Source organism: Pipistrellus hanaki (assembly GCF_964339955.1).
Source record: "Pipistrellus hanaki genome assembly, chromosome: 1".
In the NCBI taxonomy this organism is placed as follows: domain Eukaryota; kingdom Metazoa; phylum Chordata; class Mammalia; order Chiroptera; family Vespertilionidae; genus Pipistrellus; species Pipistrellus hanaki.
In genome coordinates, this window is record NC_140503.1 from 7296461 (window position 1) to 7322236 (window position 25776).

The 25776-nt window shown below is 46.2% G+C and overlaps 1 protein-coding gene across 9 annotated transcripts in view; it reads left to right on the forward strand.

Annotated features, from left to right (window-relative positions):
• PPP2R5C (protein phosphatase 2 regulatory subunit B'gamma) overlaps positions 1-25776 on the forward strand; it is a 138654-nt gene that overhangs the window by 102098 nt on the left and 10780 nt on the right. For all 9 annotated transcript variants that reach the window (XM_084869739.1, XM_084869736.1, XM_084869740.1 and 6 more), the window contains 10 exons: positions 3736-3846; positions 4801-4893; positions 4976-5106; positions 9699-9758; positions 11779-11887; positions 12657-12710; positions 17661-17831; positions 19794-19921; positions 23629-23730; positions 24949-25021. In XM_084869739.1, the coding sequence (XP_084725865.1) occupies positions 3736-3846; positions 4801-4893; positions 4976-5106; positions 9699-9758; positions 11779-11887; positions 12657-12710; positions 17661-17831; positions 19794-19921; positions 23629-23730; positions 24949-25021 (1032 nt within the window). The remainder of the gene's footprint in view (positions 1-3735; positions 3847-4800; positions 4894-4975; positions 5107-9698; positions 9759-11778; positions 11888-12656; positions 12711-17660; positions 17832-19793; positions 19922-23628; positions 23731-24948; positions 25022-25776) is intronic.

Here is a 25776-nt window from a genome sequence, read left to right on the forward strand (position 1 = left end):
TTTAAGTACTGAAAGTGGGAGTGCCAAGAAAGCTGTAAAAGCTGGTGCTTCCTCGTGTTACAGTCAGTCCACGCCACCTCAGTGGCTGTGTAGACCTCAGGCATGCGTCCACCCATGTGGTGACTCTTCATGCTTAGTGCTTTTCCACTTACCTGTGCCCAGTGCAAAGAGGCTTTACCCTCTTCAACAGGTGAGGAAACTGAGGCTTGAGGGGCAGGATTTTCCATCTAGGGTCCTGCTTCTGGGTGGGAGGAGGCCCACAGATGCTGCCCCCCAAGGCCATGCTGTTCTGTGTGACCTGACTCTGGCTCCATCAGAGCCCCTCAGCTGAGCGGCTCTAATTGATATTAGACCCCATCAGACTGCTCAGACCAACAGTAGGCACAGGGTTCCCTTCGGCTTCCATGGCAGGACATTGACAAAGGTCACCTTCTGAGTTTCCCTCAGACAGAACTCCACGCATCTGGACAGCACGTTCCTTCGAGCACGTGGACATCAGCACTCAACAAATTGGACCCCCGTAGCTTTTGTGCTAAGAAATGTTGCTAGGGTAGAAACCCAAGAGAAACTCCAAGTGGCCTCCTGTTTGCCTTCTTCTCTCCTAACCTTGTCTAGATATGAGCATTAAGTTAGTGCAGTGTAATGTGGTCGGGAAGGTGGGTGGAAATTACGGTGTGAGTGAGATTTGTTGCCTAAAGTAAATAACTTTTTATCAATTAGTGTTGGCTAATAATGACACTTCCTGGATCCAAGGTGATCATCCTTCAAGAATACTGAAATGGGGACTTCTACATTCAAAGCAGTTTGGCCCACATCCCCTTGCAGCCTCCTAGCTCAGCATCAAGCTCACTGAAGGTACAGGTGCTGGGGGTGGGCCCAGGCTGTCAGAACGCTGGGCATGGGGCTTCGCCCTGAAACTAGAGCCAGCCCACGCTGAGTCTGTCAGAGTGCTGCCAGAGAGCAGGCCAGCGGGTAGAGACAGAGAGGCTGATGGAGCATTCAGGGAACCGTCTTCCACCTGTGGAGGTGACTGGGCGAGGCAGCGCCGTGGGGCAGGGCCAGGCTGGACTGGGGCAGGGCTGACAGCTGTTCACATGGGATTCCTTCTTGCTCAGGGACCACAGAGTCACTCCTAAGGCCTTTCAACTGCCTGGGTGAGGCTCACCATATTCATGAGGATGATCTCCTGAAAGCCAGCTAATTGGATGTTAACTACCTCCACCTTCACACTGACGCTCACGTTACTGCCTGATTGGATAACGGGGCACTCTGACACTGACCATTGTCTTTAACCAGGACTGTGGAGTCTTCCCTTCCTTCCCCTTTTTGTCATCTTGGTTATAGCTGTCCTACCTAGCTTAACGCTTTAACCCCGACCCCAGCCTCATCTGTGCCCTCCGGTGAGCAACTTGGCAGGTGAGGCACCTAAAGTGGACTAGCCCAGGTCCAGCAGCGGGGCAGCGCTGTGTGTGTGCTACATGCTATCTAGGCCTCTACCCATGTGGTAGTCCTTCCTGCAAACAATGTCTGTGCTCCAGAGACACCCCCCCCCGCCCCCGCCCTGAGGGGCAGCCTTCTCCCCTTTTCTTCAGACCTCTAGCCCCATCTGGGTGAACTGACCGCTCCCTAGGCAGCTCCTGGGCGTCCCCTCTGCTCCTCTGATCCCTCCACCTGTGTGTTCCCCTCCGGTAGAGTGCCCCGGAGTCACAGGCTGCTGCAGCACATCTCTTGCCTCTGAAGCTTTCAGAGGCAGGCAATGTGTGTTCATAGACACCTCTGCCCCCAGGGACACTGAGCTGCGGCTGTCACCCACCAGCCCCCCATCTCTGAGCGACTCTCTTGGAGTCCCCCAATCATTTGGCTTTGAGGAAGAGGTTAGAAAATCCCAGGTCACAAATGACACACTCACGAAGGCCACAGCCTCTGCCTCTCCTCTGTGCTTTCTTTGCCCTGGAAGGCACCCCTGGAGGTGACGGTGCCCACCCAGGGTGTGGCCTTTCCTTTGTGAGGGACGGGAAGGTTCTTCGCCACTGTCTTGTGCGGGCTTTGGGATCAGGGTGCCTGGAGGGGTACCCTGGGGCCAGTGATTGAGGACGTGCCCGCTGCCTGGTAACACCTGTCACAGCCTCTGTTCCTTAATCACCTGTTGTCTGGGAGGTCCTTTCCTAGCAAGCCCTGTACACTACCTGTTCACAGGTTCCAGACTTCTTTCGCTTTCTACTGCGTCTTAGGAGCATCACTCATATTTTTCCTACAAGTGTTTTTCAACTATTTGTTTCTGGATTTCCAACCATTTTTTTCATCCCTCCCCACCCCCTGTGCTGTCTCTGCGCCCCATCAGTTGCTCTGCCGCAGCCCATCCTCCAGATGACACAGAACAAACTTGGTGCTCGGGGCTGTTACAGCAATGGCTAAAAGAGCAGGCGTTTTTCTTCATGGATTACCGGTTGGGGTTCAGAATCCGTAACAGTGAAGATAGGGTGAGCTGGATGGTGGCCCCTGCTGGCCTCTCCTCCACAGATACATTCTAATTGTTGTCACAGAGTCGGGCTCTGGCGTAAGGTCAAGTGATTTTGTGCGTTGGGGAGTAATGGGGCCAGGGTTTTTTCTGATCACCTGTAAGAGCACAACTCTGTAACTGGCAGGTGGTAGGCTCAAAGTCAGTAAGGTAGCTGGTCATATTTTAACTTACTGAACTACTGAACTTTTTATTTATATCAAGAATGTGTCAGTTATGTTGTGCTTTATTTAGAGAGCTAACTTTTCATATTAACCAGACAGGCATTAAAACACCTGTGCTCCAAGTAACCCTAGACTTAATGCAGAAAACCTCTGTTCTAAAACACATTGATTCATTTTTATGAAGTTGAACATAAACGAAGCCGGGATGGGGGACTGGTGAAGGGTGATATGAAAATGGGGATCCAAGAAGGGGTTATGAGTCCTATGAGGAAATCATCCAAATCCCAGAGAATTTTCTTCTTAACTGCCGGGTCTCTGGGCACTCAGCCGAGCTGTCCTGTGATGATTCTTGCAGCCTGTCTCTGGGAATGACATTCTAGCCGCACACTCAGAAGTTCCCAGTCTTAACTGTGCCGTCGGTGTTAATTGCAGAGGCTCTGGGTCAGGCACAGGGCGTCCCAGCACAAAATGGTATTTGCCATGTACCACTGTCTTCAGTTCTTAACCCCTGCTCTTTCCTTGGTAATCTCACCCTTTTCTTGCGAGACTGTGAACGTTCTTGCTTTTGCTCTGACGACATGATAAAGGCCATCACTACCCATCGACATTTGTAGATGCTGTTTGTCTGTGAAAGTCGATAGCTCAGAGTCAAGCAGGAATCTTGGATCGCCTGTCTACAGCCATGTTTCCTACAGCAAGCGTTTTGTTTGCTTTTTAATCCTCATTGATTTTTAGAGAGAGAGAGAGAGGGAAAGACAGAAATATCGATGTGAGAGAAACACATCAATTGGTTGCATCCTGCATGAGCCCTGAGGAGGAGCCTGCAACTGAGGTACATGTCCTTTGGTCCTCAGTGGTCCTCTATCCACTGAGCCACACTAGCTAGGGCTCCTGCTGCAGTTTGACCAGAATCTCATTGGGGGCCCACACTGCTTCTGAATTCTGAGAATTCCACTGGAATCAGCTCTCTTTAGAATTACTTAAGATTTTTTTCATGTTCTTGGTAAATATTTTTAATGTCCTGGTTGTAATTATAGACTATGTGGATTTTAGTTTGCAGTTAATATGTTTCGAACATTACCACCTTCCTCCAATCCTACGGGAGCAGAATTTGACCCAGAGGAAGACGAACCAACGTTAGAAGCAGCCTGGCCTCACCTACAGGTACTGAACTGCGGAATGGTCAGAAGCGGGCGTACATGAGATGTATGTGTCCGTGGGGTCTTCCTCTGACCCAGTGCCCCGGCCTGAGGGCCTCAGCCCAGCTGGTTGCAGGGCGACCTCTGATCATACTGGCATAGGCCTGGCACACCTATGTGTACATGAAAATGTTTTAGCAAAAGAGAGAACATTCAGTGACTTTCCTTTGTGTAGATACTGTATATCAACTACAGAGATAGGGAACTGTCAGTATGTCTTCGATGGAAATGATTACTTTGCTGACAGCCATTGAATTGAGGCCTGGAGGACTCCCACGGCATTTCCCATTTGGGGCACTTAGATTTAATGTGCACCTGCTATGTGCCCCAAAGCTCACCTGCTGGCCAATGCCTTTCTCAGAGCATTTGTAGGGCAAGAGGTTGATTGGGAGCCCACCCTGAGCAGAGCACTGGATTGGGAGGTCTGGGCGGTCTGAGGAGGGGAGATGGAGAGATGAGAAACCCAGGAAGGAGCCACGCTGGGAACAGACGGAAAGGGTGGGCTATCTCGGCAGCAAAGCGTTCCCGCCTGTGGCATCTGGGACATCTGCTCACCAGCCAGTCCCGGCTTCTGTCAACCTGTCTCTCCCAGGGCGCCTGGAGGTGACAGGCTCCAAATCCCACCCAGCAGCTGTGGCTGCCGTGCACTGGGGTCTCTGAGCAGCGTGATTGAAGCATTGGTGACATCCTTTTGTTTAAATGCCATTTAAGGAGGTAGTCTATGGTTCTTAGCAAAACAAAACGGTTACCATCATCAGTTACAATTAAATTAAGCCATGCAATTTAGCATTAAATCTACAGATACATGACTTTTGTAAGGCTAATATACGAAGACAACGACTCAACTCATGGTGTATTTTTAATCTCCATTTAGTAAAATACCATGTTTTTTGACTCATTGTTGTTTTTTTCCTCCTAGCTTGTTTATGAATTTTTCCTAAGATTTTTAGAGTCTCCAGATTTCCAACCTAATATAGCGAAGAAATATATTGATCAGAAGTTTGTATTGCAGGTAAGGCCCAAATTAGCTGAAACCACAAAAGCCCTGCCTTACAGAGAATCCCAGGTCACTAAGTGTCTTTTTCTTCTTGAAGCTTTTAGAGCTCTTTGACAGTGAAGATCCTCGAGAGAGAGATTTTCTTAAAACTACCCTTCACAGAATCTACGGAAAATTCTTAGGCTTAAGAGCTTACATCAGAAAACAGATAAATAATATATTTTATAGGTAAGTCCGCATGGGGACATTTCTCTTTTCGCGTGGTGATGTTTCTTTGCATACTTAATGCCCCCACTTCATCATTCCTTTGACAAGTGACCAAGAGCACCAGTGGCTGTTTCTGAGCAGCCAGCTGGTCGTGTCCAGGTGGCTCCAGTCTGCACCTGCGTCTCCGTGCCAGGCTGGGGCTGGCCCCTCCCCCTTTTCCACCCCACCCCACGGCTCACTCCCAGCATCCCACCCTCCTTTATTCCGGTTTTTACTAAAACCAGTGGTTCCCTCTGGAATGCGGATAGAGTGATCTGTCCAACTCTGGCTGTTCCTTCCTCCTGCCTTTCCTTCATTCTTCCCCATTGCAAGTCAGTGAAAGCGGGAGTGAGGAGCGGATCTGGAGGAAATCGGGGACTTACATTAGAGGATTGGGAATGGCCCTGTGCACCAGGGAGAAGGCGGCCCTGCTGCGAGCAGCATATGGTGACGCGGCAGCTTCTAGCAGTCACAGCCACCCCACCCCTAGGCCTGCAGGACCATGGAAACTGGGAAGCTGGTCACAAGAGTTTACGAGGAGGAGGGCCCAGCCCCATGGCTCACGAGAGAATATTCCAAGCACAGTGTTCACCTTGACCCCAAACCCTTCCCATCCCAGTTTCAACACCCCTCCAAACCTTCGTCTCTGCTGCTGCCACTTCTGAGTCACCAGCTGACCAACGCCCTTTGGGTGAACAGGTGTTAAATCCTGGGTGGGGCCCTGGGTCTCACAGGTCTGGTTCCCCATAGTTGGCTCCCTGCTTAGCTTCAGCTCCTTCCACTCCACCACCTGGCAGCCTTGTTTGATCCTCATGACGTTCTTTTCCCCAGCTCTTAGCAACCTCCAGGCTTCTGGAAGCATCTGCTTGCCAGGAAAGCCTCCCTGGCCTGGCAGACGGGTGCGGTCTCCCTGTGAGGGCAGGCTTTGTGTCACCTGGACTGTCACACACCCAGTACCAGCTCGTGCCCAGCCATGGTGGCACCAAATAAATGTTGATGGATGAAATAATGTAGTTTCTTATCTGGCCCCAGGAGGCTCACTAATTAGTAGCTTATTCTGTGAATTGTGACTTCTCAGGAAGACTTTCCCTCAGGCCCCCAACTCCAGGCTGGCTCAGGGACAGGGCCTAGTGGGGTGAGGCACAGCGTGCACATCCCTCAGCGAGCCTAGCAGCAGTGCCAGGTGAGAATGCGGACCCCGCCGAGCACCGCAAAGGCCAGGTGGGCCCGTTAGACGCCGTGACCAAGCAGCGGGGAGAAAGGGCCAAGAGCGATTGGTCAGATGGAAACCAGCAGCCTCTCTGGGGATTCTGTCACCGGTTCCTCTCGTTCCATCACCAGCCTGGCCCTAGTGTACCCCCCAGTCCTTGAAGTCTCCGTGGCCTGCACTTCTGCAGTCATCAGGGTATAATCCTCTCCCTTACCTGCACACTCAGTACAGCACTCCGAGGTCACAGCTTCCGGTGTGGGTGGGGCTGCCCTCTAAGCTCCTTCCAGGTTCCCTGGGGGATGGCGACGCACCAGATGGTGATGTGCTTCTGTGCTTGTTCCTGTGCATGTTCTTGGTGTCACCCCTCCGTGTTAACAAGATCGTTACTTGGCTAGTGACCTTATCTATCAACATAACAGCCATTATTTAAACAAGAGGTGCAATTTATAGTCCAGTCATTTAGGTCTAACAGTAAGCTCCACTGAAGTGCATTTTTCTGTCCTTAAATGTAGGTTTTTGTTTGGATAACAGAATCACAAATAACACCCACATTAAAGAATTAAAAAGTGTCTCATATCTTAAAAGAGTTCTAATTTAGAACTGAAATACTTGAATAAGTTATTGAAAAGTTACTACACAGTTTAGTTCAGCTCTCACTAAATGTTCAGTGCAAGAGTGTGGGGGTTTTTCCCCCCAATTATCTTCTCTATAATTATAATTATTGATACATGCAGTCAAAAATAAGCATATGTAGATTCCATAATTGTTTGAGTCTTCACCCTCAATACCACTTCCACGTCATTTCATGTGAGAAAACAAAGAGGACCACCTTGGGAGAGAGATTCAGCTCATCGAAATTCTTCCTAGTATCTTATAAGAAAAAGAATATGTCAGACATATTTGCTTCAACTGACTCAAATGTTAGTGGAAAGTTCCCGTTTCTATAGTTTCTCATTCTCATCAGCATTTCTAAGATGTGGTTTATAGAGAGCGCTAGATAGCGGTAACGCCTGTTCGGGCAAACAGTGAACCCGGAAGGTTAGGTGTCTGTGGTGGGGCCAGGCTTCAGTCCCTACTGCTGACAAACCACCCCACATCTGCGTGGTCAAAAACCACTATGTATTCTTTCTCACAATTCTGACACTGGGGCACCTGGTGTCCGTGAGGGCTGGGATGGCCCCCAGCAGCTCCCAGGGTTGAGGGTGTAGCTGGAAGTGGTTCAGACCTCACCCTGTGTTTTGGTCCCAGCCACTCGTGCCAGGACTGAGCAGCACAGACTCAGGAGCAGAAAGTGGTTCCACCTCCTCACAAGAGGGCAGGCCTTATCCCGCAGGGAGGAGAGGAGCCCATAGATGTAGAGAGCCCTCATTCCATTGTTGCTGAAAGAGTAAGCAACCCTTTTGCCCGCCTGCATGGATCTCCATGGCTTCCCTCCCGTTTTACACCCAACTTCTTGTCTCCCATTGGAGAAGTCAGAAGGAAAACTACTTTTCTATTTCTTATTCCAATTTCAAATCGAGTTAAAGTAATGAGAAAGTAAGAACTTACCAGTAAGGAAACATTGTTGACTTAGGAAAACAAAATGGCTCAAAAGTAAAAGCCATCCCTATTTAACACTAAAGCTGGTGGGGCCAGATCAGAAGCAGTGCAGGGGCGAGGGGCGGGCAGGCTCCTCCAGGTCTAAGGGAGAGGAGTTGTGTCACAAGTTGCTAAGTGGTGCTGTATGCAAAGTTGTAGCTTTGTGCATTTAAACTGTTTTGAATATTTCAAACCAGTGACACAGAAGGAAGCCTTCAGGCTGAGCTCCATGAGGCAGCAGTGAAGGGATTTATCTACTGGTGGCTCAGCCCCTTCCTTCCCGCCCTCATTCATCCCCCAGGCTGCCATGTTCCATTTGTCACCTCCCCGCCCATTTTCATGCCACATTAGATCCACTTGCATGCATGTCACTGTTTTGCTGACCCTGCCACTGTGGGCTCAGATCCAAGTGGGTTTGAGCTGACCTCCAGTCTCCATGGACCCTGCCCACCTTCCTGCCAGTTGCCCGCTATCCAGTCCAAGTTATAAACCTTTGTTCCAGCCAGATGAGTTCTCTCCCCACTCCACACCCCCATCTTTAAAAATCTGTGGGAAGCCTACCTCGGAGCTCAGTTCAAGAACTGACCCCTCAGTGGACTGGCCATCCAGTAGTATACGGGTGGGCAGAAGTAGGTTTACAGTTGTTCACATGGAAAATAATACAATAGTTAATGCATAATACAATGATAAATTGTTTTGCATAGTCACAACTGTGATCTAGCTTCTGGCCCTGTAGATGGGTTAGGCACATCCTGCAGGATTATTTTACATCCTGTGGGTGTTCGGCCAAGTTCCCAAACGAGGACAATAAAATGGGAGTCACATTCTTTATAAATCACAATCTCATTTCTGGCTTAGAGCAGTCTCCAAACGAGGTGTCCATCTGGTGGGCAGGAACCGCTTCTCACACCCCTCCCGTCAGCCGAATCAGCGCGCATGTTGGTGGCCAACCTTTTTCTGCCGGGGCCGTTTGGGTATTTATACCATCATTTGTGAGCCATACAAAATTATCAACTTAAATGTTAGATTGTTACTTTGGTCAAACATTTAACCCTTCCCCGAATGCCTGGGCAGGACCAGCCGTTCCCCGCTCCTGGTTTAGACTGACTAACCCCGTGAGCCAGTGTGAGGCAGGGGCCGGTGGTTCCTGAGCAGATCCTCTAGGGGAGAGACGTCGTCCTGTTCTGTGTCCCTGTTCCCGCTCATTGTCCCAGTGTATTCAGTGACGTGTTTGAAGTATCTGATGGATGGCAGGCTGGTCTCTGCAAGGGGGTGGAGGTCTTCAGGTTGCCCTGTACAGGGGTGGGGCGGGGCAGTGTCAGAAAGCAACAAGGCGGCCCAAGTGGTCAGGAAGAGACTAAATATTGGAGGCGTCGAGATTAAGATGTCCACTTACATTGAAATGCAGGGGGGGAAATGATGAATTTTTTGGATGGATCTGATAAGGCAAACATCAAAATGGATGGATCTGATAAGGCAAACATCAAAATGTTCAGTGTAAAGGCTGGGTGGTTGAAACACAGGTGCTTACTGTAAAATTCTTCCAACGTTTTGTTTGAAAACTTTCGGAATAAAATGTTGGGGAATTTTTGAGTGGGAGGCTCCGAGGAGCTTATTGATGACAAGAAACAGTGCCCCTGGGATGGTTTTTACAAAATCGATGTGCTTATTGTTGCCTGGCTGCATGATTTCCCCCCTAAAAGCACTGTTCTCTTATTCAGAAGATTTTAGTCTTCCCAGGTGTCATTTCGCTGTCTAATTCTACATAACAAATTGCCTTTTCCAGGTTTATTTATGAAACAGAGCATCACAATGGCATAGCAGAATTACTGGAAATACTGGGAAGGTAAGTCGTCTTTGTGTTATTGGTAGCCGTTGGCTTTAGATGGAATTTATAGCAGAATGACCCAGTTCATTAAATTCAACCACCCCCTCCCCAAAGCAAGAAAACTTAAACCATTCTCTAGAACTTAAACAGGAGCTCACTTAAGGAAGAGTTCAGGAGCTCTTGGATGAGAACATGCTAGATGACAAGTGTCTTCCATTTGTGTGGCTCAGTATGTACGCTCCACCTCCTACGCCCAGGAGCATTCTGTGGAAACACTAGTTCAATTGTTTCCTCAAAAGCAATGCTAAAAATAGTCACATTAAGGTTTATATTTGACACTTAGAAGAATAGATCATTTACTATACAGAGGAATTGAGTAAATGCTAATATTTCAGATTGCTTTGAGTTTATAAATTTTTCATATGTATACTTATAAAACAATTAACATTTTGAAAACTTTTAATGCAAGCAGAGTTCTTGCTTGCTGTCATTTTTTAAATTGATGACTATACATTTGTGCAGGACTCCTAACCCACCATTTCGCAGAGTCCTCAGGGTTCAGTGGCCGAGTAAACTTGAAAGAGCTGTTTCACTGGCTCCTTTCTTGGGGATTCAAGCGCATTGTCCGCTAGAGGTTCTGAGGAGTCCTGCAGTGAAAACTGCCTGTAGGTGTTTGTTTAATGGTTTCCAAAACTGCTAAGAAGCTGGTCATCCTATGGCTCTCTGGTCCTGCCCCATAGTTCTGAGAAAAATTAGACTTGCTGTTGTAGACATAATTTGAAAAAAAATGTTAGTCCTCATGGAGATTTCTACTTCGACTAGTGCCAGCACACTCGGTGGGTCTCTCTCCCCGAGTAGAGCATAGGGAGCGGCTAGGCGGGTGTCCCTTACAGGTTGTATGACCTTGGGCAAATTACTTACCACTCTGCATCTGTTTCCTTATCTGTGAAATGGGAAGATAAATTTTATTCACCTGCTGGGTTGTCGAGAGGCAAGGTGAGCTCTCTGCGGAGTCCAGCACAGTGCCCACAGGCCTCCGTGTCCTCCCTCGGCTAGGCTTGGTCACCAGATCCTTCCAGAAGAGGGGTCTGATCTTGAGGGTTCCCCCAGGTGAATGAGCATGTGGTCCTTGAGGGCCACTTAAGACTAACCCTCCCTGCAGGGCCCCTGTCCCTGAGGTTCGTGAATGATGGGGGAACAATGTAGAAGATGCTTTAACTGCTTTCAAAGCTCTTGGTAACATTTACCTGCAGCTGCGTAATTATATCCACTCGATGTTAGAGACAGAAACTTTGGTGTGCATGTTAAGAGTAAGACCCTTCTTTCTTTGCAGAAGGGAACGGGTTTCTTGCTGATTTTTAACCAAAGCCGTTCTGTGCACTCAGACTCTGTTCTGCCAGCAATAGAATAACGAGCCTGACTTTCTCCTGGGAAGGGAATTCTAAGGATGGGCGAAGGCCAAGGGCAAGTGCTGGGTGTGGGCGTCCTGGAGCTGGGGTTGCCAGCTGAGCTGCCTGATCTTCGTGGCATAAGGAAGGAGGTTTTGTCCCGAGAGACTTCCACTGTTCTGGATAACACCCTGTAAATCCAGAAATTTAAAATTGCCCTGTAGTTACAGACAAAATTAACCTTGAAGGTATTTCATTTTCTTTTAAATTTCTGCTGATACTCTCCTCTATTCTGAAACTTATCTTTTTGCTTGCTGGTTTTCATGATAAAAACAAGATACTTTTGCCGAAACCGGTTTGGCTCAATGGATAGAGCGTCGGCTTGGGGACTGAAAGGTCCCGGGTTCGATTCCGGTCAAGGGCATGTACCTTGGTTGCTGCCTCTTGCACACCCCCAGTGGGGGGTGTGCAAGAGGCAGCTGATGGATGACTCTCTCTCATCGATGTTTCTAACTCTCTATCTCTCTCCCTTCCTCTCTGTACAAAAATCAATAAAATATATTAAAAAAAAACAAAAAAAAAAACAAGATACTTTTATTAAATCTGGAATTGGTAAATATTCAAACTGTACATGACTTCTGTTTTCACAGTATAATTAATGGATTTGCCTTACCACTGAAAGAAGAGCACAAGATTTTCTTATTGAAGGTGTTACTGCCTTTGCACAAAGTGAAATCTCTGAGTGTCTACCACCCCCAGGTAAGAGGCTCAGAGGCACGGCTTTCTTCCCTGAACATTACCGAGTCCAGAGACTGAGTCCGTCCTGTTACTGGGAGGGCTCCTTTCTTATATCACATTATTGACTCACGTACCAAGGCTCTGGTGCTAATGAAAGAACAAGAGGGTAAAGAGATTCGTTTTAGGAGAATCAGAAAACTCTCAGGAGTGGAGAATTTCACAGTGAGTTCTAAGCATAGGAAAGGGAGGCACAGGCTTGATGAAAAGAGCCAAGGAAGACTTCTCAGAGGAAATGAGTCTGTGGTATCATTTAAAATCCAGCACCTTAAAGAAAGGGTACCTGTATACAGCACCTGGACGATCTTTACATTCAGCCCCATTGATGTCATATTAATTGTTCTGTATTAGAAATCAATACTTCAGAGATTGAAGGTGGTACCAGATTTTAATTTTGGTTCTTCCCATTTATCATATTGTTCATTAGTCTCCAAAAAGCCACAGGAAAACTCCCCATCAGGCCGCGGCTGACATATTGGTGTTAGCCCAAAAGACAGTTTCCCGATCTCCTCAGCTTTTTGTTGTCCCCTCTGCAGTTGGTGAGGGGGAAGAACCTGTGCTGGCTGCAGTGGGGCTCATCCCGCCTTTCTGGGACACCCCCTGGCAGCACCTGAGCGGGCCACATCCTTGTCTCAGCAGAGGAACGTGTTAGCAGTGATGCTAGGGTCCTAGAAACGAAGCGGCACTTCCCTGTTAAAATGAAACGCTAATACTTCTCTCCTCTACCTGTCAGCTGGCGTACTGTGTTGTGCAGTTTCTGGAGAAGGACAGCACCCTCACGGAACCAGTAAGTGGTCCTGCTCTGCCCTGTCGCCAAGTGCCCCCCCCCCCCATACACACACACACACACACACACACACACACACAGCTGATCAGCTCTTCCCTCTTCAGCTCTAGCCCTAGTGACACTCTGAGTTCACTCGGTGTTATGGGTTTTCCAGGTGTAGTCCTTGTAGTGACAGGTCCCTGGATTGTAGTGATTTATGCCACAATGTCACCTTGACCCTCACTGTACTTGGAACTCTGTGCTGGGCAGTTGTCACCAGTAAGTTGTGTGCAGCTTAACACTCCCCCTCTGGGGTTAGCAGCACATGTAGCTGACTTCAGTCGGAGGGACTAGAGCGAGGGTTCTAGTGCTGTGGTACCGGAGAGGCTTTGCTGTCAGTAACAGTTGTTCCCTGTTAGAGGTAACTGTTTCCTGATCATCGCTTCATAAGTGAATGCACATTGCTGCCATTCAGTGCTTAGATTTCCCATTTCTTGGCATATTATCGCTATTAAAAATACAAAAGCTATTGTAGCCTACATTAACAAAGTCGGGCATGTCACGTGCCAGGGGAAGCATTTGAAGAAATTTTAACAGCTTTGTTGAGATATAATTCACCCATTTAATATATACAGTTCAGTGGGTTTTAATACATTGTTATTAACTATTTTTTTATTTTTTAAATACACACACACACACACACACACACACACACACTCTCTAGAGGCCCAGTGCATGAAATTCGTGCACTGGAGGGGGGGTCCTTAGCCCATTCTGCACCGTCTTGCAGTCTGTGATTCCTGTCACAGTCTGGGGCTCTGGTAATCCAAGACCCCTCACCCCTTACTGTCCGCCTGCAGCAGAGGTAGGAGAGGCTCCCACCACCGCCACTGCACTCGCCAGCCCTGAGCCCAGCTTGTAGCTGAGCAGCGCTCCCTCTGTGGGAGCATACTGACCACCAGGGCAACTCCTGCATTGAGCATCTGCCCCCAGTGGTCGGTGTGTGTCATAGCAACTGGTCATTCCTGTCATTCCACTGTTTGGTCAATTTGCATATTAAAGGTTTAATATATAGGATTATTTCCCCCCCCCCCCAGAAAAGAAAAGAGAGAGGAAGAGAGAGAGAGAAACATCAATGATGAGAGAGAATCATTGATCAGCTGCATTCTATATGCCCCCTCTTGGGGATCAAGCCTGGTATGTACCCTGAGCAGGAATTGAACTGTGGCCTCCTGGTTCATAAGTTGATGCTCAACCACTGAGCAACACCAGCCAGGCAGTTATTAAGTTTTTAAATTGTGGTAAAATACACATTACATAAACTTTGCTGTTTTAGGTGTATAATTCATTGGCATTAATGACATTCACAAACTGTCACCACTGTTTCCAAAACTTTGTTATTACCCCAAACAGAAACTCTGCACGCACTCAATACTAACTCCCCATTCCCCTCCCCGAGCCTCTGGTGACCTCTGTTCTCCTTTTGTCTCTATGAGTTCCCCCACTTATAGGATTTGTCCTGCTGTGAGGTGGTTTCTCTCAGCATAATGCTGTCAGGGTCCTTCCATATTGTAGCAGGTGTCAGAATTCCATTTCTTATTATGGCCGAATAGTATTCCATTGTGTGGATGGACCACAGAAATAACTCTTTAAGTGCCTGCTTTCAGTGCCTTTGGGTGTGCACCCAAAAATGGAATTGCTGGATCTTATGGTAATTCTAGGGTTAGGTTTTTGGGGAATCACCAAACTGTGTTCTCCACAGTGGTACACCATGTTACATTTCCATCAGTGTTTCTTTGTTGCCCGTACTTTTTTCTTTTTCTAATAAGACAAATCCTGCTTTTTGTTGGGGCGGGGGGGGCAGGGGGGGTCCTGTGTTTTTTGTTGTTATTAATCCTCACCTGAGGATATGTTTTCCATTGCTTTTCAAAGAGAGAGAAGGAGAAACATCTGTGTGAGAGAGACACATCAACTGGTTGCCTTCCCCCACTCATCCCTGCCAGGAACAGGGAGCAAACCCAAAACCCAGGTACATGCCCTTGACCGGGAATTGAACCCACGACTCTTTGGTGCATGGGCCGATGCTCTAACCATTAACACCAGCCAGGGCCATTGCCCATTCTTTAATTGGGTTGTTTTGCTCTTGAATAACAACAACAACAAAAAAGGTATTAGATACAGTCTTTTAGTTTTCTTGTGAAAAGACATGAAGAAATCCTAATACTGTGTCCCTGTGTGAAACTGACTTCTGATCTCTGCTTTCTGTTAAGCTTCTAAATGCTATATGTAGACTCCCCTACCTCACCCACATATTCAGGACCAGCTCTGAGCACGTCCCTCAGCTGCTGTCTGTAGAGGTGACAGGCAGCCCCTTTCAGAGTCACTCGTCCCTGCACTGTCCTCCCTGGGTCTTCTCACGCTTCTGCCTCAGCTCTGAGATTCTGGAAGCTCCCAAGGAAATGTCCACACTCCATAATTCTTTGCTTTTCTTTGCTTTGCTTTTCTTTGTTTGTTTTGGGGCTCCAGAATTCTTAAAGTACAATCCATTTAAAAGTCATTTTTTGCTCCCATTTGTAACCTGTAATATTTTTTATTTGCAAACTGTATACAGTGCTCAGAAGCGTTCTGGGCACGTCGAGCATGTACAGTGTTGTAAGAAGAACAGAAACTCATCAGGAAGAAAAATCATGTTCTTGTTGCCCACCTGTCTCTTTAGGCCTCTGCAGCCTGCTGAGAGCTCTCTCTTTCCCTAATGTGCCAGGTCAGGAAGGGGACTCCCCAGGATGCCAGGCAGGGGCCGCTGGCACACACCCCAGGCTTGCCAGGCCTCTCCAGAGAGCCAGCAGCCCATTGAGTTTGCAGAGGAAAGCCCGTTCTTGAAGTGTTCCCAGCAGCGAGCGGCCATTGTCACCTGGCATTAGCATTCCCGGAGCAGACGCCCTCTTCTGCAGAGGGCTGTCGCACTCTGAAACAGATGGTTATTGCTCTGCCCATAGATGGATGCAAGTAGTGTGAAAAGTCAGGGCGTGACTGATTCCAGAAATAATACTTTTCCAGCGACAGAAGTCGCTACATCAGTTGTTCTGCAGCTCGAATATTAATGTGTTTCTCCTATAAAATTTCATTTGTCAAATGACTAGGAGCCGTGGGCTGCGCGGTGATGTGCACCTGCTGTGCTCTTAACAGAGGTCCCATACATGCAGGTGTAGTAGGTGCTTGATAAATGTCTGTTAAGTTATTTTGAGCAAAAAGGAGGAGGAAAGTCATTAAGTGATGCATTTTTAAAAATAATTCCTTTTTAAGATAATTGTGTTGTAAATTATGTCAGACGTCCAAACTAGGAGTGCTTTCTTTTTTTATAAATTTTGGAGTTTCATAAAGTATAATATCAAAGATTATCCAGAAACCGAAAAGCTACAAGCGTCAAAACAGAAGCGTTCTACATGGGTGCTGCTCAGAGGCCACCATGTCTCTAACCACAGTGGAAATGACTAGAGGTGGGACCACCAGCCAGTGCGCACGAGCTGATATTGTGATGACTTAGCAGCTGATATTGTGGTGGCTTAACAGCAGTCCCAACGCTAGCGGCTGGCTGGTGGTTCAGAGGCTAATCAGAGCTTCCAAGTAGTAGGTTACAGTCGTTCAAGGACATGTGCTTACAGGTAAATGCTGGCTCTGGGTGTTGTGCTGTTTTAGACTTAAGGTGGCTAACCTCTAAGAGCATTATTAATGCTTACTGGTCTGATTGTGGCAGAAACTTGGAAACTATAGGAATATGATAAAAGAAAGATTGCCTAGCAGAAACTCTATCTGTCTGGCGTGGGCAAGGAATGGAACATCTGTCATCCACAGATCAGGAAGCCACTGCCTGGGACTGAATGTGCCTTCAAGGGCGCTGTCTAGGTGGGGTCCTCGTTACGGCCACACTGTCGCACGCCTACGGGCCAGCAGTCCCAGGCAGCGGTGTGGATTTCCTAGTCTGCTCCCCACAGCAGCCCCAGGACAGAGGTGGTTGTACCCCTGGTCTTTTGTGAAGGCTCTGTGGCACCAAGAGATTGGTGACCAGTCCAAGGTCCTGTACACGGAAGGCAGTGTGGGCCCAAGCTCAGATCCCTCTGCAGCCTCATGAAGCATGAGCTAATAAGACCATCTCATTTTCGTCTCTTTGATATGTTTTAGCACCATGGAAAACACTACATATAACCACACACCAATCTCATAATAAATGTATACGAACAATCAATTATGAGAAAGAAATGGATTCTGTACATGTGTCTGTGTCACCAAAAATTTTAGAACTGGCCACTCCGACACTAAAACATGTAGAATTCATGTGCTCTGTGTTTGTCCATCAGTCTTTTCTCTCTAAGCTCTCCTCACTGCCTCTTGGTTTGTTTTTACTTTTTTAAAGAAACTAACACTGAAATGGTTCAGGAAGAGTGAGTGGGTCACATACATTAAAATTGTGCTAAAGTGTATAAAATGCAATGGAATGGCAAAGGTCTGGGGCAGGGTGGGAACCGTGTGGAGGGGGAAGTGGGACACCTGTAATGCTCTTATCAATAAAGATTAAAAATAAGCCAAAACCGGTTTAGCTCAATGGATAGAGCGTCGGACTGTGGACTGAAAGGTCCCAGGTTTGATTCCGGTCAAAGACATATACCTTGGTTGCGGGCACATCCCTGGTAGGGGGTGTGCAGGAGGCAGCTGATCGATGTTTCTCTCTCATCGATGTTTCTAACTCTCTATCCCTCTCTCTTCCTCTCTGTAAAAAAATCAAAATATATTTTTTTAAAAGATTAAAAATAAAATAATAAAGTGTGTAAAACTGCCTGTTCCTCTAATTATAAAAAACTCAGCTAGTAACGGACTGAAACACTGTTACTCCTCTAAGGGAAAAAGCACCCCCTTATTTAATTAACGAATGTCGGGGCCCCATGGACATCACACTGTGTTCTCTCTCTCCCATAGGTGGTCATGGCACTGCTCAAATACTGGCCAAAGACTCACAGTCCAAAAGAAGTCATGTTCTTGAATGAGTTAGAAGAGATTTTAGATGTGATTGAACCGTCAGAATTTGTCAAGGTCATGGAGCCGCTCTTCCGGCAGTTGGCCAAGTGCGTCTCCAGCCCTCATTTCCAGGTATGGCGGGTGCAGAGGGCGGTGGGCAGCTGCAGGGGGCGCTCCTGTGGGGGTGACAGGTGTCTGGGTGTGGCCACTCACGTTGTGCTTCTCATGTGATGTGAAGGTAAACTTCACGTTTTCACTTTAATCGCACCTCAAAATAAGATGCTAAATCTTTAATTCAATAAAATATACTTTAGTATCTCGTTCCCATCGCTGACAACATTTCTCAATAAGAACAATTTTTTAAAAAAGTAATAAAAAATGGCTTCTCGCCCTGGCTGGGTGGCTCAGTTGGAGTATCGCACCAAGGTTACAGGCATATACAGGAGTCAGCCAGTGAACGCATAAATGGGTGGAATAACAGGTTAATATCTTCCTCTCTCTCTCTCTCTCTCTCTCTCTCTCTCTCTCTCTCTCTCTCTCTCTCCCTCTCTCTCCCTCTCCCTCTCTCCCTCCCTCCCTTCCTCTTCCTCCTTCTCTCTCTCTCTCTTTTTGTCCCCCCACCTCCTAAAATCAATAAAAGTTTTTAAATGGCTTCTCTGTAAAACTATCCTTGTGTTCAGCATGTTCCAAATGCATAAAACTTGTTTTCCACAACTGACTGAGTAATGAATATTTATAGGTACTATGATGATAAAACCTTCAGCTCTGAATTTTCTCCATAAAGCCCTTTGTTTCTGACATCATATAAATTCACCTCCCGTCACCCTTTAGAAAAACCTAATAGTCCTGTTTTTTGTCACTGGAATTCTCAATCAAGCCACTCTCCGCTTTTCCTGATTTCCTTAAACCCTCAAAGGTTTTCCCAGCGGCTTTATTCGGCTGCTCTGTCACCCCATCCTTTTGTGTCGTGAACAGACATTTATTGTAAATTGATCATGAACAAGGTAAAAATCTCACCACAAAAAGAGCAAAACCTCAGTCTCCAGGGAGTTGGTGACCCAGCGGAGGAGGAACATGTGCCAGCACAGCTCCACGTGGCCTGGGTACATGTTGCCCAGCCCTTCCCATCCCTCCATCCAGTTACTCCCGCTGCCCTCAGCCAGTGCCCTCACCTCCCTCAGGGACCTGCTCCATGACCACGTTTCCCCACGCGTGCGCACACACACACACACCCACACACATACACACTACACTCTGTCCCCTGTCCCACCACTGTCCACCACATGATATATCACTTCTAATGGGTTAAATAAGTCACCCACCAGATGCCTCGTCCCTGCTGAGCAAGAAGGATAATTTGACTTGTGTCCAGCATACAGCCAGGTCCGCATGACTGTTGAGTAAGCTGTGCCGTGTCCTCAGGGCCCAGGAAACCATCTGCCTCTGCTGAAGGCTCTTTAGGGTTACAGCCGAGGACGGCGGTTTTCAACCTTTTTACATCTCGTGACACATAGACTAATTGCAAAATTCTGCGGTACACCAAGAAATGTATTTTTTGCTGATCTGACAAAAATTAGATATAATTTTGGTTGATTTACAAAAAAATGATGATAGTAGTAATTGCCTACCCTTTTTGCTCCAAAGTGACATTTGTATATAAGTATTTCTGGTACCAAAAATTAACCAATCAGATGTAACTTTTTTTATATTTTACAAACTGATGAGACCAATAAGATGCAACTCTATAATATGACCTGTATACCAGTATTTATGGATCAAGACAGGGCATTCACACTGGTGGCCACTGTTGTGTTGGCTGTTTTGTTTGTTTGTTTGCTTGCTTGCTTGTTTTTGTTTACCATCTAAAGGAAAAGAGATGAATGCCCTGACTGAATAGTCCAGTATTGTATGTTTTAAAAATTCTTGAGGCACGCTGGTTAACAGTCGCTGGTCTAGGGTTTTGTGAATTTGTAAAAATAATTATTTTCTAAGGCAGTATACTTCATTATCCTACTCACAGGTGTAGTAGGAGGGATATTTGCTGAATGATTTTAGTCATGACCCGGAACAAAGCGTGCACTTCCTGTCTTCCAGGTGGCAGAGCGAGCGCTGTATTACTGGAACAATGAGTACATTATGAGCCTCATCAGTGACAACGCGGCCAAGATCCTGCCCATCATGTTCCCGTCCTTGTATCGCAATTCAAAGACCCACTGGAATAAGTAAGCAGGCTGGCTATCGTCACATCTACGTGTTTTGTTGTTGTTGTTGTTTTTAAATATATTTTATTGAGTTTTTACAGAGAGGAAGAGAGAGGGATAGAAAGTTAGAAACATCGATCAGCTGCTTCTTGCACACACACCCTCCCTGGGGATATACCCACAACCAAGGTACATGCCCCCAACCGGAATCGAACCTGGGACCCCTCAGTCCGCAGGCTGACGCTCTATCCACTGAGCCAAACCTGTTTTGGCAACACATCTACGAGTTTTTATTTGTTTTTTTTTATTTCTCAATTACAGTTTGCATTGAACATTATTTCTATGAGTTTCAGGTAGCAGTGGTTCTCTACCTTTTTAATGCCGCAACCCTTTAATACAGTTCCTCATGTTATGGTGACCCCCAACCATAAAATTATTTTTGTTGCTACTTCATAACTATAATTTTGCCACTGTTAATGAATCATAATGTAAATATCTGTGTTTTCCGACGGTCTTAGGCGACCCTGCTAGCGGTTCTCAGTGAAAATAATTTTATGGTTGGGGGTCACCACAACATGAGGAACTATATTAAAGGGTTATGATATTAAAAAGGTCAAGAACCACTGAGGTATAGTATCTATATGTTTTTTACATTTGCATATTCTGCTCATTCTTCAAACCAAGTCTGAAGTATCAGTTAAGGAACGAGATATTGATGTCTTCTTATAGGACTTGTAGTTAAGTGGAAGCGTGGCTTTAATCTGCCTCCTTACCCCCGGTGCCCACATGTTCACAGCCACAATCCCTGGCCTTGTGAGTAGCAGCATCTTGTTAAGTTTCCTCCAGAGGAGTCAAAGGTCCCGTCACAGCTCCCGGGCACAGCCCCGGCAGAATGGCAGTCGCCACTCCATCCTTGGGACCCTCGGGTTCTGCTGTCACACACACTCTGTGACCTAGAACCACCCACTGTGCTCCCTGCCTGTAGAGCAGGTGATCCAAACCCAGCCTGAGGAACCTCACATTTGCTCTGCTTCTCCTGTCCTTTCAGGGAAGGGCAGGAATGGACCGATTTTCTCCAAAAAATAAGAGAATATTGTCACCCAGCATAGTGTTTTGTCATGATCAATCAACACAATGTTAGAAAACAAGCACACCTTGCTTTATTGCACTTCACAACGTGTTTTTTACACTTTGAAGGCAGGCCCTGGCCAGTGTTGCTCAATTGTTGGATCATCAGCCCAAGCACTAAAGGGTGGCAGGTTTGATTCCCAGCCAAGGGCACATGCAGGATTCATCCCTGGCCCTGTTGGGGCACATGCAGGAAGCAACCAATCATCAATGTTTTTCTGTCTTCTCTCTCCCTCTCCCCCTCCTCCCCTTCCACTTTCTCTAAAAATCAATGGAAAAAATATCCTAGGCGAGGATTAACAACAAAGATGAAGGCAAAACCCTCCTCCAGCAAAAAGATGACTACTTGCTCGATGGTTGTGGTCTGGAAACAAACCCCCCATATCACCTAGGCGTGCCTGCACTCTGCTTTGCAGGTGGCCTTCACCTTGCTCTGATGGTTAGTTAAGGTGAAGCTAACAGGTCGTCATGCTGACCACACCTGTGACCGCTTACTGCAGTCTTGGGGCTGGAATCGTCCTGGGGTAGTCTAGTCGTTGTTAATATGTTGACTTTTAACAACCTCTTTGTAGGTTTTTTCTTTTTTTATTACTTTTTCTTATGTTTTTATTGATTTGAGAGGGAGAGAGAAACAAATGATGAGAATCATTGATCAGTCACCACCTGCATGTCCCTTACTAGGGTTCAAGCCGAAACCTGGTTATGTGCCCTTACCAGGAATCGAACTATGACCTCATATGTCAACCCTAACCCACAGGCTGGGCCCATTTTTTTAACTGAGTTTAGCGAGTGATAACCAGGTTCCTGCACAAGATTGAGCATGATTCCTGCCCAGGGCCAAGGAAGAAAGGTTCTAAGTGTTGTCTGATTATGATTTGGGTTTTATTATAAGGTGAATTAAAAAGTAGTTATGACTTGAAAGTTTTTGGTTAGGGTTTTGGTTTAACGCCTATTTTATTGTTGCTCACAATTCCTTGGTTTGCAAGGCTCTGCTGCGCAGTTCTCTGCCATCACTGGAGGGTCGCTGATGTGGCTCCACGGATGGCAGCTGGGGCTTGAGTCACGGGGCTCCGCTGGGACGCAGAGCAGCTGGGCTCCCCTCCTGTGTGTCAGAGCCCGCAGCTCAGTTTGACTAAGCAGCTCTGTGGCAGTTTTCTGTTCCACCTACCAAAGCTCTATAGGCATTATTAAAATTAATTTTTCTGTCCTCGGTGAATAAGATGGAAAGGAAACGAACGTTTATAGGAAATAAAATGCTTCTGTTATTGTCTCCTATATAATTAAGCTTATCTTAGTTACACTTATTCAAGTTTCAGCATTTTTTATTCAGTTTCCGAGGAAGGTGGCTTTTGGCTCCCGAAGGAGGTTACAGGCTGCATGGCGGACTGTAAGAAAAGGAACAAAACAAAAAAGAAAAGGAACAAATGATCTGGCTGGTGTGGCTCAATGGTTGAGGGTCGACCCATGAACCAAGGAGGTGACAGTTCAGGGCACATGTCTGGTTGCAGGCTCGATCCCCAGCAGAGCGCAATGCATGAGGCAGCTAATCAGTGATTCTCATCATTGATGTTTCTAGCCCACTTTTTTTTTATTTTTTATTAAATTATTATCTGTGTACATATTTTAACATTGCCCCCCCTCCCATACATACCCTCCCTCCCCAGAGTTTTATGTCCATTGGTTGTACTTATATGCATGTATACAAGTCCTTTGGTTGATCTATTATCTCCCCCAGATCTCCCTACCCTACCTGCTGTAATTTAACAGTCTGCTTGTTGCTTTACTGTCTCTATATCTATCTTTTGGTTCATCAGTTTATAATGTTCTTTATTATCCATAAATGAGTGAGGTCATGTGGTGTTTTTCTTTCATTGACTGGCTTATTTCACTCAGCATGATGTTCTCCAATTCCATCCAGGTTGCTGCAAATGATGAGAATTCCTTCTTTTTTATGGCAGCCTAGTATTCCATTGTGTAGATGTACCACAGTTTTTTGATCCAATCATCTGCTGACGGGCACCTAGGCTGTTTCCAGATTCTAGCTATTGTAGATTGTGCTGCTATGAACATAAGGGTGCATATATCCTTTCTGATCGGTGTTTCTAGTTTCTTGGGATATATTCTTAGGAGTGGGATTACTGGGTCAAATGGGAGTTCCATTTTCAGTTTTTTTGAGGAAACTCCACACTGTTCTCCACAGTGGCTGCACCAGTCTGCATTCCCACCAGCAGTGCACGAGGGTTCCTTTTTCTCCGCAACCTCGCCAACACTTGTCGTTTGTTGATTTGTTGATGTTGGCCATTCTGACAGGTGTGAGATGGTACCGCAGTGTTGTTTTCATTTGCATCTTTCTCTAGCCCACTCTTTATCTCCCTTCCTCTCTCTGAAATCAATAAAAAAAAAATATTTTTTTTTCTTTTTAAAGAAAAGAAACAAATGAATCAAAAGGATCAGCTTCTTTACTTTAAAGTGCAGGAAACTTGTGAAATGAGTATTGAGACAGCCTGATAAGTTTGGATGGAAATAGATTGCAGCCCAGGAGGAGGGAGAGGGTAAAAAAGATCATGCATTCTGAGTTTCAACGTGAGTTTTATCTCTAGGACAATACACGGCTTGATATACAACGCACTGAAACTCTTCATGGAAATGAACCAAAAACTATTTGATGACTGCACCCAACAGTTTAAAGCAGAGAAGCTGAAGTAAGTGGCTCTTTTCAAAAGTTACTCTTTCAAGGATTTTTTCCCTTAACCCTGAATAAACCTCAAGCATCAGTTTGTCCTAACATGTTATCTTTCACTTTAAAGCAAAATCAATCCTTTCATACTTGGAAAGCAAATAAAAACTTGGTTATGATAACTTATTTTCAGAGAACACATTTAAAGTCAGCTATTTCCTCCATTATGCTACTAGTTTAATTATTTAACTTTCAGAATTTTTGCTTTTCTTGGGGACCCTTACCGGCTGTAATGTGCAGTAACTTTTCATGTTAATTAGGCAGGCATTTGAGTTACATTTTGTAAGGTTTGTATGAGAGAGCCAGAATCTTCCTCTCCACAGGGCTTAGTTCTAATGTGGTAATGTGCGTGCTGCAGGCGTTCTCCGAACTCTCTCCTGTGTCCACAGAACCAGGGCCCTGCGCTGCCTAGGGACAGTCTGGTGACGAGGCATTGACTGTCCCGGTGGTTACTATCAATAGTTAGACCCCACTTCAGAGTCCAGTATAAACTATTGGCAGAGTTTATTCTTGGCTTGTCACTTGAAACTGGCTCAGGCAGATAAACTTGACTGAATGAACTCACCTTGCAGTCTGTATAGCTGGTGGTCAGTTTGTTCTGTACACAGCATGGTAGTGTTTACCTGCATGCCAGGCCCTGTCATAGGTTCTAGCAGCACAGCCGTGAGTAAAGCAAACAAGACCCTTGTCTTTGGGGTTTACTCGGGGCAGCGTGGAGAGAGGCAGCCAAGTATAAACACGTGAGATGATCGTAAACAGCAGGCAGGGCACAGGGGCTTTCTGGTCCCTTCTTAGGCTGCCTGGTCCCTTCTGAGCTCAGCGAACACAGTGTTCAGATGTGAAATATTTAAACATCGGGCTTTGCTGATGGCACACCATCTCACAGGGTATCAGTTTCTAAAAGGGAACCTAAAGGTCTTGTAGCACATTTTCTGGATTTTCAGAAAAATTGAGTTCAGTGATTAACTGAAGGTCATGTGACTCATTATTGGTGGACATGTTGAAGTTTTAGCATTTATTTTGTTCTTTTTCCTCTAAGTCTTGTTGTTTTTGTATTTTTTCATGCCCCATGTATTGTAATCCCCACTGTGAATGAGACAGGTCTATTCAGTGTTTTCCCCTTTAACGGTTTCTTGAATTTAATTCATTTCTCTAATACCAATGACATTTTACTGTTTTTCAGAGAGAAGCTAAAAATGAAAGAACGAGAAGAAGCATGGGTTAAAATAGAAAATCTAGCCAAAGCAAACCCCCAGGTACTACAAAAGAGAGTAATGTTTCTTGAAACCTTCTAAGGCGTGACAGAATGTTTTTATAAGTTAGGCCTGTGGCTTCGTCATGGGAAGGAGGGGATCATGTTCACTAACATTGTTTATGAAAATATCCATAATAAAGATACTTTCTAACTTTTGTACAAGTACTTCGTTTGCCCCAAAAGTTTTTACCACAGGATTGACACGTTTTCTTGTGCTTTTAAAATAATTTATGAAATTGATGAATATACTGTGGTAAAATCCAGGCCACAGGCTTTATTTGGACCAAGATTGTAATTTGCTTTCTCTTGCAAATATCAGATACTGTGGCTTAAACTAGATTTCCTTCTCTTTAATATCAAATTTTAAAAGAAATTAGATTTGGAATAGATTTAGTATAAAGTTTATGTCCTCTTCCCTGAAATCAGGTGTCTGTGGCTGAGCCTTTTGTCCTCAAAGAATTGCCTGACTTCTGCCATGTGAGCATCTGCTCTGAGCCAGGAGCACCCTCTCGCTCTGTTGGTGAGCACAGGGGCCCTGCCTTCCAGAGTGGCCAGCCGTGGAGCCGTATTCTGCGTAGCACTAACTCTTGGGCTGGCTCCCAGGGTGCCAGGCCCTGGGCTGGAGTTGTGGTCTCTGGCGTCCTGTCTGCAGGTCCAGGTGCCTGGAGCACTGTCTCTGCAGCCATTCCCCTGTCAGTCACCACAGGGTTTGGCGGTCATCGTGGGGCCTGCGCTTCCTGAAAACCGTTTGTGTGG